Below are 17,707 nucleotides of genomic sequence, written 5' to 3' on the forward strand. Positions count from 1 at the left end.
CAAACTCTTTAAAGGAGATAGTAAGTTAGGTCACAGATAACATTATTGTCCACTGTGTTTGACAATGGTAGCATATATTCTTCATCAGCTTGTTCTAAGCATTTGATTGGGTTTATAATTTTAATCTCATTTACATCAAATGGAAAGACTTCATCTAACTGAATACATGTTTCATTGTAATTTAACATTAAGTGAGTATGACTATGAGAAGTGACTGCTCTAAAACAACAATAGCTGCTGCTAAAGAGGTTAGCATAGATGCTACTAACATCAGATATATCAGAACTGGGTATTTCTCTGAAGGCTTACTGAAGGCTTATCTTGATGGAAAATATGTTTTTTATTCTTCTCCCGACTGGCTTTAGAAAGAGTCTGTTGCTTATTGGTTGAAGTTCACCTATAGAAAAATGGTTAATCCAAAGTATTTTTCGGAAGTGCTTTTCCAAGTAGTTTCCCACAATGACTTTTCAGATATTTCTGCGTAAAAAATCATCTGGTGCAGTCAGATCAATTCCCGTCATTAAGGAAAAATACTTTTTTATGACCACTAGAACAATAGCTGCATCTTTACATCTCTGGTTTTGGTATCACAGTGCTGTTGCATGCTTAAGTGTTAACATGAACACACAGTGTAAGGTTTCCAAGACGATCTCTCACAAACTGGGCAAAATAACCAAATGACCCAAGTTGTTCAAGGAAGCTTTTAATGCAGTGTATATGAAATGAAGAGAATGAGCAATGCCAAAGAGGAAAGGGAAAAACAATCTGCCTCCTTAGCCAACTTGATTATTATTGCACAGTGCTTACGGTGTTTTCTGGGCTTGCACATGTAATCAATACCCCCAGGCAATTTTAAGCGTGATCAGTTTGGATGGATTATTGCTTGGCAGGAAGGCTTTCACATTGATCCTCTCATCATGTCAATCACTGACAGTGACAACTCTGAACTCTTCAAATTCCATACATCAGCAAGTACTGTTCACAATCTGGCTGCATCAAAAACAGTATGAGTCAAGAGTGTCGCAGGACCTGCTGAGGATGGTCTTATATTTGAATGCACACTGATGCGTTTCAAGGCCCATGCAGTGCAATATCAGGGCTCTGCACTCATTCTTCTGTATAGTTCTCTTTTGCTTTTAGCAGTCACAACAAAGCCCAATAGATGTTTATTTTCTCAAGGAAATGTTATAAAAATGAAGTTAAAAGTATGTAAGAGTATGCAACCAAAAGTGTATTGTGATCACTTATATAAGGATGGATACAACAAACTTGATTTACTCTTATAACTGTAATAGCATACATTATAATAGCATGTATTACTTTTAAGTCCCCATTATACAGTGATATATAACACTCACTGAATCTAAAGTTAACATGTGGTGATAGGATCTCAAAAAAATGTGAAACCTGAGATCAGCATTAAATTGAGTTGTTAAAATAATAACAGCTGTATGTTAAGCTACACATGTTAGCATTTGATTCCAGTAGGAACAGAACAACAGCCCACTCTGCCATATTTGTCAAGTGCTACTGCTGGAGTAGTTTTGCAAGCCGTGCCTTTATTCATTCCTGCAGCTACTAGCAGGGCTGAAATCTCATCTAATGAAGAGCAGATAGCAGAGACTGGTTCAAATCAGTGTTGGGAAACTGGGGCTGGCTGGTGAAACACAGAGTGAGTTGTAATATCCTCAATTTCTCCCAGCTGGAGCAGGCTAGAAGCATGTAACTGATAGTGTCCGCATGCATATTTTACACTACAGCCCAGGTGTAAAGTTTCAGTACTTGAGAGGAGCTGAACAGATTTGACAAAGTTAGACTGTAGGACATGTAAGAAATTAGCATATATAGACTGAAACTGCAAGTAGTTTATGGCCAAAACATGCTTGATGTGGTAGTTTGCAAAATATTTGTGCTACTGGCATGTTCATGTTAAATGGAACTTACCAGCAGTTCTAAACCTTATCCTAAAACACACCACGTCCTGTGCAGCAGAGAATGTGTATGGTACGGGATAAAACAGTTTCTCCACACTTTCTGCGTGGTTTTTGTTGCTCTCTGGCTACATTTTCAATGTGATTGGCTGGGTTGAGAAAATTGCCAGACTAAAAAGGCAGTTCATGTCAGTGGGTGCTTATCTAAAACCTTAAACTTTTTCAGCCGGTGAAAGTGATCCACTCTGCCAAAAAACAAGAGGGACCTTTAGCTGTGTACCTTGCACCTTGTCACTCTAAATTCTTCTTATATGGGAAAAGTTACTGGAAATTTTGAACAAACAACTGTATGTATATTTGAACACCTAAATGTGGTCCACTGAAGACACTTGAACAATGCATAGTGTATATACTTTCATTTATATTTTTATATCGTCTAATATTAATAATATTAGTAATATGTTTATTGTGATATTCTTTCTTCTCTGTTTTTGCACTACTTTGCCCTATGCTGCTGTGTCAACCGAATTTACTCCTGTAAGTGCATAGAATAAAGGAATATCTTATCTTATCTTTCTCATCAGTCTATTTTAAGATGCTATTTCAGAAATTCAAATATTGCACCAAAGTTGGTGTGTGTCTGTCATGGCTTCATAAAAGGAGGGTTGAAAAAAAGTCAAAAGAGTGGATCATGATGCACATAACAACACTGCAATTACTGGCAACTCTATAGGCCCATGAACCAATAACACAGTTAAACCAGCCAATTAAAGCTGAAATAAGTCAATATTTATCATTGCATAACTCAATTGCAAAACTCAATTTTCTCATAATGGCCTCTGATAATGAGGAAGCTCTCCACGGTCATGTGACTGAAGTGGAGCCTAATCATTGGACTGTTACAGTAAGTCATGGCAGTTTATTGGCATGGAATTCCATAATGGTACAGATCAATAGAAGCCCAGGAGGCTTTCCTCTCAGCCGGATTTGACACATTTGAATAAGTGCCGCTGAGGGGGAGCAGGCTTATGTTGAGAGGAGTCAGTCCCTCAGCGAGCAACCACATGTTAACCAGAGTGATATTCATCTGCCAGGGAATAATCCCAAGATGAAACAAACTGCAACAGCAGGTAAGAAACCCAGCAAGAATTCTCAAAACTTTCCTGCTTCAGGGTGATCATCAAAAGCCATGAAAACAGTTTGAACAAATAATGCCCATACGTTCTGAGAATAAAAGATACAATCAGGCTCGTGCCCTTCTCACCCCTCCTTCTCCTGTGAGATCTCTGTGTTGGGAATAGAATAATATAAGGCTTGAGGGAGCAGGTTGTGAGATAAAAGGCCACATCACAATGATGATCTCTATCGATCGGCAACCTTGGGCACACAGAGGAGGTCCGGCATTTGTCACGTTGAAGCTGAACCCAATAGCTGATCCACGCCGCTCTCTGATGAATTGGCCCTGTTCGCCAAGTTTGTTTAATTGATGACGTGTTCCCTTTCAGGTGGACCACCACTATGTCCCACGCATTCATTGATTTTCCAAAACACCCCCGCCTTTACCCAAGCTTCTTTTTCCCGCTTTCTTTAAACACCTAACTGCAAAAGATAAACCCACCCCCACCTTGAGTAGACCTCGGCAACATGGCAAGAGGAGTGTCCTTCAACCTGTTTCTGACCAGCCAGTTAGACTTTCAGAGATGGATATACAGTGGCTCTTTGTTAGTATAGAGGCCTACTAGGTGTATCAATTTAAAAGTATTATGAGAAGTGACCAAAAGTCAAGGGGGTTTTCTCTGCTCACATTTCTCAAAGAAGAGCTGGAGCTGTTAGCTGAAAGATGTACTAAAACACACACACACACACAGGCACACAAAGCCGTTTCATTTTCATCTCAGATGTACATGAATGTCAAAAATGCCACAGCACTAATGCCAAAGGTACTCCGGTTTTATCACCTAAATATGATAATGGTGTTTCCCCCTAACTTTCTGAATCCTCCGCACTCTCTTAACACTCTGTGGTGAGTGGTGTTAAATGTACAGTAGGTTATAATAACCACTGACTACGGTTGGATGCATGCAATAGTCCATTAACAAGAATTCTGATGTGAACTAGCAACCACAGGCATCTTCTTTGGTGAGCAATACCAAACTGTTGATGCCTCGCTCTACCAAACTGTTAATGTTTCAAAATGCTCACCAGGCTAAAGTGCACCACGCTTCAGCAACTCTCAACAATCCATACAGGAAAGAATCTGAATTTGTAAACCACACAATCCTATTCCAGGGGATCTGGAGTGCGTAACTTTGTCATCTTGAGAGCCTGCATGAAAACTAACACTTGCTAGAGCAGCCAAGCAACCAGTCAAGCGCTAGGTAGGCAGCTTTTGGCCATCAAAGGGAAATTCCAGCCTAATGGGGTTTCAGAGTTTCCAGTGTATCCCTCTACCATCCACAGAGAACAGTGATTACCTGAGGAGTGTTATCACACACACACACACACACACACACACACACCTTTCACACTCTCTTAACTTTGGAGTTTGTACTTCAGATGGATGCACATGCTTTAGACAAGCAAAAGTAAGTGTGGGAGTGAGTTTGACAGTGGAATGAGCATGAGGCTGAGTTTGCGGCATCATTATGGGATTTCAACAAATATAAAGGATAGCTAGCGAAGCACCCCAAGAAACTATGGATTGACTGAAGAGCTGAGACATGGAAGTAAAAAACAGGAGAAGCAGCACTGGCAAAGGCAGAGAAATTGTGCAAAAAGGCACACTTTTGGATTTAAAGCACCTATCTCAGATCCCAGAGCCTTGAGAATGGGATTGGATTACTGTCGGTTAGATTTACTCCTGTGGCTCTTCGCCACTACATCATCGTAGGGCCCCCTGCCTCTGGATCAATGGGGATATTTACTGCGCCTGTTTCAGGGAGACTTTCACAGTAGGCAGGGCATTAAACAAACAGCCGACAGCCCCGTCCCAATGATGGCCTGTCTGTTCACACCGTGCCATGCCCAAATGTCACACATATTCACTTCAAACAGGTAGCACACAAACACAAGTGAAGTGCAGATAAAACAAAAAAGGCCAAGCAATTTTCTCTGTGTGAGGAAAGCTGCCACATTTCAAGACAAGAAAAAAATATCCAAAAGAAATGGAAAGACATGTTTACTTCTGGACAATTAGCCTTGTAACCCACTCTAAAATTATACTTGTTAAATCCTCTTAAATGGACACACCTCAAATAATTCCTTGTCTGCGTTCCCCTGGTGCCTCATAAAAATTCTGTTTTTAACAGTAAAATAAAATTGCTCTTCACATGTTAGACATTCCATTGTAATGTATTGCTTAATGGAAAAAAATAATCTGGGTAACATGCTGAAGTCTTGTTATGGAAATAACAATGCAACAGTGTCATATTTATAACCTCATTTAACCCCATGTTGAGCTGGAAAGGCATCATAATTGAAATCACTTGAGGAAAAACAACTCTCCTTCACAGAGTATTTCTATGAACAGCAACAGCCTATTGAATTATATTATAAATTTGAGAAGAATTGCCATTTAGAGTGTCAAACAACAGTCTTTACATGCATGTATACTGGCTGTCTGCAAAATCATTTGCTAAATGCGAGCGCATGAGTCTAAGAATGAGTGGAATGTATTTTGTTCCCACTCAGATATGAGCAAAATAAGTGCCTTCATAGAGAAAAACAGTCCGTATGAAATTTCTTCATTACTTGACAATTCCACTGACTAAGCCTGCATGATCAGCTGACAGCGCAATGTCAAACAATGGGCTAAACGGCAGCGCACATTACCGAATCAGCCCGAAGAGCTCCCGAGGACAGACTTAACTCTGATTCATCAACATGAAAAGTAATATGTGTGTGAAAGTCAAGAGAAAAATAACACAAAAATAAACACTTATGGCTCAGTGGTGAAAGCTGATGTAAGCAGAACCAATCATCACTTAAGCTGCAGTGGATAATGGGCCGGTTGGTCTGCTTGCTTTGCAATAGGAGTCAAGCTGTATATTGTTGCCCTGATAATGCATATTTCTCCTAATATATGTTATTACATTTTTGCAGCTTTAAGGTTTCCGGAGTGGCTCAGGTAATTATCATGTCTAATAGCTATACATCAAACATGCTTGGAAACACCAGGTAGAAACCCTGCAGGCACTAATTTAAATGGACAGGATGGGTGACCACAGAGGACATTTTGAAATCAGATCTTCAGATTTGTTTTGGAGTGGCTTCCAATATTTAATTTTTGTCTCCAAGAATAATTTATTGCCATGTTCTACAGACTGACATGAAAATGACTTTAAAGTCATGGTTATCTTACTTTATATAGTGAGGAATTCAGGATCAAAGCTATAGTCATGCAAATCACATCTGCCAGTCCAATGGCCACAGATAAGCATGGAAAAACTCTTTTGTTCCCAGTGATTAAAGTTACCATTAACTTTCATCTTGCACCTGATGTGGCTGCACGGCGTTCACAGCAGGGACTTTTTATTTTCAACGTCTCTAAGAATATTTGATGTAATTCTGACTTGTCTTTTTTATGTTTGAGAAAGTGAGAACATGGGTATTTGTGTGGGAGTTTGAGATTGTGTGTGTGTTCGCACACATGTGGACCATGTGTCTTGTGTACTGCACCAGAGGGAGGAGGCCACCATTGCTTTACTGTTAACACTCACACACACACATGCGCACATGCAGACACACACACATATGCACAATGATTTCACTGAATCCCACATGGCATACGCGACTGACACAGCACTGTCTCACATGTTTATATTGCCACAGCAGCAGGAAGACATCTTACTTATGAAGTGAAATGCCTTGGCACTCTCGGGCAAAAAGATTTATAATGTAGTCATATTATGTAGTATTGTAATGTGAAAATCATTATCAAGATTATGATTCTCTCCACACACTAAATGTATAAATATGTAGTTTTAGTTTTTATGATTGTAATAGATTTAATATATAAATTCTACGAAGGATAACTGCTTTTGCCTGGAATAACCTTATCAGGAAAACAATTAGATTTCATGATACAGCATTTTGTGCTTTCATTGCAAATTATTAGAAATCTTTTTTTGTGTGTGTCTAACTACTGAATATATTATTATGGTTCTGATGGTTTAATTACATTTACATATTAGTGGATTTCCAGGATGTAAAGAAAGACAACATATCTTCAGCTCCAGTTGTGTGATTTTTTTTTCAAATGTTTGTGTTGATCTAGACAAGAGAACACACACACACACACAGTAATAATCCAAACTTAATACGAGTTATTCAACAATCTTTTCTTCACAAATGAAAAAAAGCTCAATGCAAAAAAACAATTATTTAAAAACCAAATTAAACAGAGAATATAATTTTTTGGAGGAAAATGTTTCCCAAGACACCATAAAATGTCTGGGAACTGTGCTCAAAAATGTGTCCCAAAAAAGAAGGCATATTTCTTTTCTGAGAATAAATGGCCATGATTTTTGAGTGTCCAGGAACTAAAACTAACTAACTTTTAATTTATTAGTGAATTTAATAGTAAAATGCCAAATAAAAAAAGTTGTTTGCATAAATTTAAATGTGAATGATTTTAGAACAATTTACATAATAATCCTTTTTTATTATTATTACTTTAGATACTAGATGCTCTGCTGGTCAGTTAGGCCCACACTACACACACAAACAAAACAAAAAAACAATATATATATATATATATATAGATATATCCTTCTACCTTAATCTTTTCAGCTCCAACATATTGAATAATAATATGCATGAGTGAAAAAAAGGATTCAGAGAAATTTAAATAACAATAATAATGATAGTGTTAATAGAGACCTTGTCATTGATTTGATCATATGTATCTGGTATTGCAATTTTAATTTATGGAAATAAAAGGGTGACAGAGAAGGAGAAGACATGATGCAGATAAGGAAGCGATTCAAACACACACCTGTTCTCTTTTTTTTATTTAAGAAGGTTTTGATTGAGTGATGAGTTTGCACTCTGACAAGTAGCACAGATGCAATAACAGAGAACCGACTCTGCAAATTGTAGGAGTAGGTACGCTGAAAACAATGAAAACAGCATGTGATAGATAGCTCAGTCAAAAGGTTAACGGTAACTCACAGACAAAACGTCTTGTTTTTAAAAAGTGCATTCACAAACATGACAAATACTCTCAACTCATGATGTCTATTTTTATGTGATACAAAATATGCATACCTGTTTTAGATTTGTCTGTATTTCTATACATAGATATTTCTTCAAAAGGATCACTTCTTTTTTCTTTTTACAAAGGTTAAAAGCAGGGTTGTGGTCATAGCAGCTTCGGATATCTCTAGCCTCTTTACTGTGTAAGATACACATAGTCTCAACAGATATCCAAATAAAACCTACCATTTTCTCTGTTGTTCAACTCAAACGACATATTGTCTTTATTGAAAGAGATATTCATCAGTGAAGCCTGCAGTTTAGAAAAAAAATGAATCAATAAAATGCTTGGGCCATTAAATATATTTTTGTATACCCGCTTTTTTGTCAATATCATAAATACTAAAGACACAGGACAATATTATAAGACAATGCTGGGAGACTAAATGTAAAGATTAAAATAGTTCAAACATTATTTTTTTCAAGTTTTCTAGTTCATGAGAAAAAAAATATCAGGCGAGCACAGAAACACTATACTTTTCTTCAGTCTATCCATGGCCCTTTTATATTTAAAAGAGCAATCATAAACAAGGTAGCCAGACAAAGGCCAGACTGTCTTTTAACAAATCTCTGTTCTTTTCTGTTTTAGTCCTGTCCAGACAAGATGCTTGCCCATCGTAACTGAGGCAGGATCCTGGTTTTCAAAAGAATTCATAAAAGCAGTCAAACATACTGATAAAAACCAATAAGTACCATGCAAATCTTGCAAGACGACATATTCTCAAACAAGAGACAAAGTATTCTTCGTATAGGCGAAATATCAAGTGAGGAGGGAATGGGTGAAAGGCAAAGACCTCTAATCAATACTAAATACTATATTTCCAAAACCAAACAAAAAATATTTAATCTGTACATAATATAGTACGCATGAGTTCAGACTGGATCAGCAGTTTTTCTTTCCTTGTTGTTAGACTCTTTGTCTTTGCCAAATGCCTACCTTGGAATAATACAGAAAAGTCTTTTTAATTGATCCCAATCTCTTTGTTCTCCTCCATAAATCTGGAGAAGGGGCGGCTGGCCCCAACATCCAGACCAGCCTTCTCCATACCCGTCATGGGAGGGCTGCTGCCCGTGTGAACACGGTCCATTCCTCCCGGCATGGCTCCCAACGAAGTGATTCCTGCACCGCCGAGGCTGACAGGCAGCTGGGTGATGCCTCCATTCTGGATCACAGAGATCTCATTGTTCTTCATGGCCAGCCCATTGGTGATGGCGGCTGCGTACTGGTTCCAGAAGCCCGGGTCAACGTTCATGGCCCGAGCCGCCAGATCCTTCTGGAACATCTCGCTGAACTTCATGGCATCCCCACCCAGCAGGGCCATGGGATTCTCCACAGACAGTCGGCGACCCCTTCGGGCTGGAGCGTTGTTCCACATGTGTGTTCCCATGTGAACCTAAAATTAGCAAGACAGTAAAAAGATGTCATGTCACGTCATCATGTGTCACGTGTGTCATTGTAAGTCACAAATCCTACATACATCCAAGCAAATACTACATATAAACAAAGACTTTATCGACAGGAATAGAAGGGGAAAGGCCACAATTCAGCATAAAAACAAATAGGCATTAATTTTTTAATGATTTTGTGATACACTAAGATTTTATATTAGAGTGCATTTGGAAAATGCTGGAAATTGATATTAGGCAATGAAACAGATATCACAAAACCATTAAGGTAGCAGCAACATTTCAGCCTCTGCTGAGTTGCTCAAATAATATTAAGAGACATGTTAATATAAATTACATTTTTAAATGTTGAGGCCCTTTAGATGTAAATACAAGTATTTGTTATATCTGAAATTGTCTGACTTCAAATGCATGCTGGTAGTACAAATCTAAAATTTCATGATTCATAATTCATAAAATGTCATCATTGAGCACACAATGTGATGACACATTACATGGTGTGAATCTGCAACCAGAATGACCCCATTTATATAAAATTCTTATTGATGCTATGTTAAACTGGCTCATACCTTCAGATTGCCTTTTGTGGTGAAAGCCCTTCCACAAATAGAGCAGGCAAAAGGTTTTTCCCCAGTGTGTGTGCGCTCATGGATCTGCAGAGCACTGGCTGAGGAAAAATTCTTCCCACATGAGTGGCAGTTGTGCTGCTTAGGAGTGCGTCGTGGAGGCGGGGGTGCCAACATGGGGTTGATGCTGGGGCTCATGGTGGTTTGGGGCGCTGCAGCAGGAACCTGGATACTCACAGGCAGGTGAGAGTTGTCGCTCAGAGACACTGACTTCCCATGTCCATTCATTTCCATTTTGATCATGTTTGATGCAGTGCTAGCCAAATTAGGAGTGCTCAGCCCTAAAAAAGAAGAGGTCAAATTGATATTAGTAAGCTCAAATTAAATGTGGAAAGGAACCCCATATGGCTACAAGGTAGCTGCTTGAATTTGTCAGACTTGAAAACTAAGGCTAACAAGACGTGTTTTGTGTATTTAATAATTATTAAAATGTGTGAATAATACTGTACTAACTGTATTTACTCCTTTTCTAGCTATCAATATATCATATCCAATCATATCATCTTTTATATTTATACTGAGTAAATATTGTCATTGTGGGTACATTATTTTTAGTAATAACTTCACATTAAATATGTATATAATAAATGATTTGTTTGTTGATTTTGCACATACACACCTCGATCTCTATTTAGAAACAGCATGCTGAAGTGGCTCTCCTCCTTGATAAAGTGCCTGCTAGGTTGAGTGGCAGTCAGGTCAAGGGCCCCGGTGCCTTCAGTTGCAGAAAGCGGAGATGGGGTCTCTGATTTTTCCGACTTCACTGTTGCCAAGCCAGCTGTATTGTTTTCCTGGCCCTCCTCTGCTGTCATGGCACTGCTATTGTTATTATGGTTGAGTGTAGCTGGGGACTTGGATAGCTGGATCTCAGAATGGCTGTGAGCTGGGGACAAATGCTGCATAGAGCCAGAGGACTCAGACAAAGCAGGGCTCCCCAAGCTTTGACCTTCAGCATCCCCCACGACAGACAGGGAATCAGTGGCAAAGCAATCAGTCTCTCCCCCAAAGCTGCTGCCATTTTGCGAAAGCTTTTGACCAAATGCGCGGGTCATGTTGGCAGTGGAGTCGATCATCTTCATCTGGTTCTCCATTGCTGCAATGCTGGAGATGATGGAAGTTGGTGGGGAGCTCCCAGGTGAATAAGGTTTAGATGGGTCCACTTCTAGCTCTTTTAAGTCAGCTTCATCTTCCATAGCCTGCTCCATTTCATCCAGAAGGTCATCATCATAATTACTCATCGCATCTAAGCTCTTCTCGTCATAGGAGAGGTCAGTGTCCATCTCCTGCAAGCTTTCAGGGACTGGGGTGTTGGGGATGTGCCCTCCCATGTGCATACGAATGTGCTGCTGCAAGACAACAGCATTGGTGAACTTCTTCTGACATATAGGGCAGGAGTGCTGGACTCGAAGTGGGGGTTTGGATCTGTGAACACCAAAGTGTGTTTTCAGATTTCCCTTGGTGGTGAATGCCCGCCCACATATCTTGCATTTGAAAGGTCTCTCACCAGTGTGGATGCGGTAATGCATCTTGAGTGCACTCTGGCAGCTCAGAACACGATGACAGATGACACACTGGTTTGGGTCGGTCATCTTCTTGTCAATATTCTCAACAAGCTGCTGCAACTTTGATGTCTCTGAGGTTTGCATAGAGTCTAGGAGGCCTCCAAAAGGAAACTTGGCCTTAAACTGGTCTGAGAGCATGGGAAGGACAGGATGGGAGACAGAGTTAGAAACAGAGTTGGGGCTAGTGATGGGTTCAGTGACCTGGCCACTGCTGGACGATGTGGTGGAGGTGACCGCAGAGGAAAGTACCACTTGAGATACTGTGGTTGTGGTGGTGGTGTTCTCTCCTGGCCTAGTAGAACAGTTTGGGGGCAGGAGAACACCTTCAGGTTTCAAGAGAGGAGGTGCATCACTCCCTAGGCTGGGTTTTGGGGAGGGCGAAGTAGTGGTCATGCCAGAATCAGTGATGATATTAGGGGACAAAGATGCACACTCGCTTGATGGTGGAGATGGCCTTTGAGGGGACCTGTTGAGTGGAGTGAGGCTTGGAGACTCGCCAAAACCTCCCATCATACTCGGCAACGTGGGAGGCAGCTGGAGCCCAACTGAGGTGGGAACTGTGGGGAGGACAGGTTTGCTGTCTAGCCATGTGGTTACCGGTTTTTCTGGGGGCAAAGACATTCCATATGGGATGCCTGAGCTTGTGGGCACGTTGTCCAGGTACTCTGGCACAGGGTAGGGGTTCATCTGAATATGTGGGTATTTCTCTTTGTGCCTCTGGAAGTGTACTTTCAGATTTCCCTTGGTGGAGAAACGGTTGCCACATATGTTGCATTTGTAGGGCCTCTCTCCAGTGTGGGAACGCAGGTGGATCTGTAGGGCGCTGTCACTGCCAAACACCTTGGCACAGAACCGACACTTATGCTTGAAGAAGGGGTCCTCGGAGCTGGGCTTAGTGTCAAACACAGACACATTTGGGGGCTTCCCCTTGCGGTGCTTCATCAGAGCAGAGAGGGGGTCGAGCGCATTGGCTGTGGCTGCTATGCTGGCCAGTGGGTTCGGGAAGATAACGCTGCTGGATGAGCTGTGAGGTATCAGTGGTAGACTAGAGGCAGAGCTCAGGAGGCTACTGTGGCTGAGTGAGGGAGGAGTGCTGGAGTTCCTGGGAAGAGCTGAGCTGCTGCTGATGCCACCACTTCCTGTTACACTACTACTAGTGCTAATGTTGTTGTTTGTGACTGAGGATGAGCAGGAGGGAAGTAAAGATGACAATCCAGTACCACTGGGTGGGGGAAACACCGAGTTATTTGAGGATGTGCTCGGGATTGAAGAGTTAGACTGCTGACTACCACTTTGTGGTGTTTGAGAGAGAGGACCCTCTATTGTTGAGGTCAGGGGTGAAGGTCCTTGACCATTGAGAGTAGCCGGCAACCTAACAGGCAGCTGATGGACAGGGGGAGTGATGAAGTTGTGTAGTTGAAGCTGACTTGCAACAGGAGGGACACAGGAGGACACAGACCCCTGGTTTCCAGCAGCATTGCTGTGAAGGTGGTTGAGAGCAGGCTGTGAGGCAGACTGCCTGTTCATCAGAGCCACCTGACTGCGTATCTGTTCTATCAGCTGCAGCTGGTGTATCTGCTGCTGCTGGAGGGCCATCAGCTGGTCCAGAATCATGGGAATAGCCATGGTGGAAACCCCACTGCCTGCTGCTGCCCTTACACTCTGTGAAAACTGGGCAACCGCAACCCGGGTGCCATGTAGAGTCTCCAAGGTAACATTGGTGCTTGGCATGGCGTAGCTTGTGACAGTGGAGGGGACAACATCGTTGAGCTGAGGTAGAGAGCCATCTGGCTCAGGGGATGTCATATCTCTCTCTTCAAGATCCATATTTTTTTCAGGAGAAAGCTCTAGCTCCATCTGCTCGTCCTCCTTCTCTATAACATTGACCCCATTTAAGGTTGCTGTCTCTGGGATGTCATCCCCCTCGCCAGCAGGACTGTGGTTGCCCTCCCTGGGGTCCTCACTGTCAGCCTGCTCACTAGAGCAACTGGGGACAGGGGAGGGCTCTGTAGGGTACTCTTGGGAGGGGTTAGGTGTGTCCTCATTGTCATTCACTATGAGCACCAGAGGGTTTTTGGTGCAGTTCTTTAAATGTTCACAGAAGTCTGACCACTTGAAGAACTCAGCGCAACACTTCTCACATACATGTGTCTCCTCACTGCCACTGCGGCTCTCATTCCCGCTGTCTGCATCATCCAGCACATCACCTCGGGCTAAAGGGAGGGGAGGGGGTCAGGGGAGTGAAGGGGGGAAGGAGAGGGAGGAGGGAACAAAAAAAGAAGAATTAATGAATAAATAATCAATAAAGAATCCACACATATTTTGCAGTGCAGTGCTGCAAAGATTTAACCTTTGATTTTTTTTCTCTCTTTTAACATAACCAAAATCAATATTCTTTTTATTTTTTTACTCTGAACAAATTGCCCTAGTTCACCAATTCTCAAGACCCAGGTTTGTGCATTCACACCCTCTCCATAGAGCCAGCTAATAATTTTCTTTGAGCAATCCATCAAATTATGAGGGCCTATCAATTGTGGATACTGCCGCTTAATGAAATTCCATAGAACCTATTGATTTCCAATATTTCATACAATTCACAGCTGCCTCATCTGTTGGGTACAAATCAGGACTTTGATGGCCCTATTAGGATTCCCCTCTGCTATCAAGCCCAGTCATTTCCACCTGAATTTCAAATGCCTGGGCCTTTTCAGTTAGCATTGCAAAGGTAATACTTTAGCCTTGGGGCTAAGCAAGGGACTCTATACTGGAATACTCTTTTGTTATGACGTCAGGAAAATTGTGTTGTCAAAAGTAAGTGCAGAGATCTATTGAATCTATAGCTCTTATACATTTCCTGCACTATTCACTGTTAAATTAGAGCATTTAAAGTAAGTACAACCAAAATATAAATATCAATAATTTAAAATTGTTCCAACTTTTAAAATATTTTTTTTTATGTTTTGAAATACAAAGTATTCTCTTTCAGTTAAGAAATACCAAGTGTTACTTTCACTCTCTGTCTGTCTCTTTCTCCCTCTCCCATGGTCTCTGAAATGAGACTACAAATTACATGCTAGTGCCATGGCAGCAAAGTCTCTGATTAGTTACACATGTTTAATCACAGTTGTAGGAAGCCACTTCCTCTTCCACATGCAACCATCAAGAGTCAAACAAGCCAGCCGTAAGCTCTGAACATGAACCTAATTCACACCTGATCAAAACCATGTAAAATGGCCTCCCTTGTATGTTTATTTTTTGTGTTTAAGCATAGTTATACTCTGTGTGTGTGTATATACGTTGTTCGCGGCCGTATACATATTTCCCTCTCATTACGAGTAGGAAGTGTGCTCAATCACTGCCACAGCATCCTGCATGTATTTTATTTCAGTTTACACTCAAAGATCCAGCATATATCTGGCAATATAATTATTTATCTACAAATTAAACCATTTTATATACACTTTAAACTATAAAAAAAATGTTATGACAATTTAATAGGCATTATTGCAAATAAAAGTGATTTATTACACGAAACTCTAAACTAGCTGCTATAAAACATGGTTAAGTTGATAGTTCTTAGGTGAGTTAATAATTCTTTAAAAAAAGGGGGGCTCATAGATACTAAAAGAGCAGAAAAATGGGTTTATAATTACTTGTACGATATGTATAAGACTGTAAATCTAAACAAATATAAACACACACACAAACATTCCAGAATAAAGTAAGTAATTGATTACATTTATGCTAATTTTGCTTCCATTAATCGTATGAGTGCAGCTCCCCCAATAGGCTTAACCAGCCAGCTATGAATGCAAGAACTAAAAAAGACATGTGGAGAGCGACGTTACCTCTAAAAACTCTGCACATTACAGGCTGCGCATGTTTACTCAACATTAAATGTCTTTTACTATGCTTTGTAAGTGAGTATTCATGAGATTCATACAGTGCTTACACTCATTTCAAAGGTTAAAATGGAGCGAGCCATGGTGACGCAGACATGAAGCATTTGTGCCAATTACAGTGACTCATTAGTAAAGAAATTCATCACTCCTCCTGTAATTTCTGTCCAAGGGGGGCATGAGCTATCAAGGTCTGGTGTCTGTAACTTAATTAATTATCAACAGAAAGGCTTTGGACAGGCTTGGTGTTCTCATCCTCACTGGGGGCAGGGCTGAAAAAACAAGATATTATTTTACTTAATCATGTAGGTTGCCATGTTAAATAAAATAAAAAAATGAAGGAAAATAAAATGTAAAATCCTGCACATTTTTATTTTGGGTTGTGCATTATTTATACTTTCGCAATATCAGTGCCACATTCCTTCTTAATTTTCCAGCAGATAACTCCATAAAAATTCCATTAAAATAAAATATAACTGATCATTTTCGTAATTTCTATTATGCACCATCATTAAAAGGTTCGAATCCCAAACAAAAACTGAGAAGTGGAAAGGAGCAAGTGAGTGGAAACGTCAGTGACACGTGACAGCAGGCTAAAAATCTCCTTAGCGCAGCAGCGGACAGAAGAACTCATTTCCATAATTGAGGGTTGAAAGGTCAACGCAAATGAGTAGGCATTGTGTTGAGCTGATTAGTTATTAGAATGGTATTACTGTCAATCTCTTTTATTCATTCATACAATTACAAGTGGGGGCCTTTGTATGCCTCTGACCTCACACACACTGACACGTTTTTTTCACACGCATACGTAGACACACAAAGAACACACACAAATGAAGTGCATATGTATGGAGATAAACAGCAAAAACACATATACACACATACACATGCTTTGTGCTGTCTAGAGTGTGTGTAAGTGTGGCCTTCCTTGTCAGATTTACCCAGTGAAGAACTATATTTTTCTGACCTAACAAAGAGAAAATATTTTTCCTACTTTAAAATACATTTTGTGAACTTAATTTTAAAATTCCTGCTTTCATTTGAAAATGTCCTCTTTTTTTTTTAGCAAATCATCGATTAAGGGAATATCATGAAGATTTATTTTTTTATTAAATTCTACACCCTTAATAGCTCATAGACTCATTAAAAATGTGAACACTGTCACATTAAAAAATATTTAAGATACAAAATTTAGGTGGAATTTTGCTCAATATTAGAACAGTAGCCCCAGTGGTGTGCCACTTTATTATTTGTATATGCTTGTTAGAAATATTATAACACTGTACATGCTCACGATATGAAAATAATTCCATTTGCATTCACAATCACCCTGAAACAGTGGGGTGCCATTGTGTTGTGCAGCTGTGTAAAGGCGACATTTTGTGGTTATGTGTTTGCAAGACAGTGAAAAAGAGAGAGTGTGTGTGTGTGTGTGTGTTCAGGGGGTATTGATTTTCCTATAGCATGAGAAAGGAAAGGATGAAAAAAAAATCCAATCCGTTTCTCATTCCTTTAAGAGTCTTCATTTACTCAGATGCAAATATTAATCTGAACGCAGTCAATAGGGGGATTGTAGACATTGAATCTGTGTGTCCGCTATCATGCTCAGCAATCTTTGGCATGCTAACTGAAACCGCTAATCTGACATATTATATCAGATGAGGTATTCATGCTTTCCACTGATTCTGTGAAAGCCACAGAGCTGAGCATTGAGCGAAGCATTGAGCAATTACTAATTCACCCATTCTTAACAATTTCCAGATTCACTTAATGAACACACACACACACACACACACACACACACACAGACACAGACAATGACACTGGTAACATAAGGTAAAGTCATTGGTATTTCATTTAAAAGGGGTATCCTAAATTCAAATTATTTTCAACCTAAAACATCTTTGTCAAAATGTGATGTTTTGAATTAATTTTACATTATTAGAGACGTAAATAACAGTCATCTCCAAAAAAGTGCCTGCACTTGTAGCCTTACTAGAACCACCCCTCCTTCTGCCCCTTTAAAA

General features: G+C 40.2%; 1 protein-coding gene across 1 annotated transcript in view; it reads right to left on the bottom strand.

The window, feature by feature from the left end:
- Positions 1-7,937: 7,937 nt before the first annotated feature.
- sall3a (spalt-like transcription factor 3a) overlaps positions 7,938-17,707 on the bottom strand; it is a 16,195-nt gene continuing 6,425 nt past the window's right edge. The window contains exons 2-4 of the mRNA XM_035673241.1: positions 10,839-13,994; positions 10,163-10,500; positions 7,938-9,580 (exon numbers count right to left, since the gene is read on the bottom strand). Coding sequence (XP_035529134.1) covers positions 9,149-9,580; positions 10,163-10,500; positions 10,839-13,994 — 3,926 coding nt within the window. The 3' untranslated portion in view covers positions 7,938-9,148. The remainder of the gene's footprint in view (positions 9,581-10,162; positions 10,501-10,838; positions 13,995-17,707) is intronic.

This window comes from Morone saxatilis, unplaced genomic scaffold, assembly GCF_004916995.1.
Source record: "Morone saxatilis isolate NCDOM2014 unplaced genomic scaffold, NCSU_SB_2.0 Contig24, whole genome shotgun sequence".
In the NCBI taxonomy this organism is placed as follows: Eukaryota; Metazoa; Chordata; class Actinopteri; family Moronidae; genus Morone; species Morone saxatilis.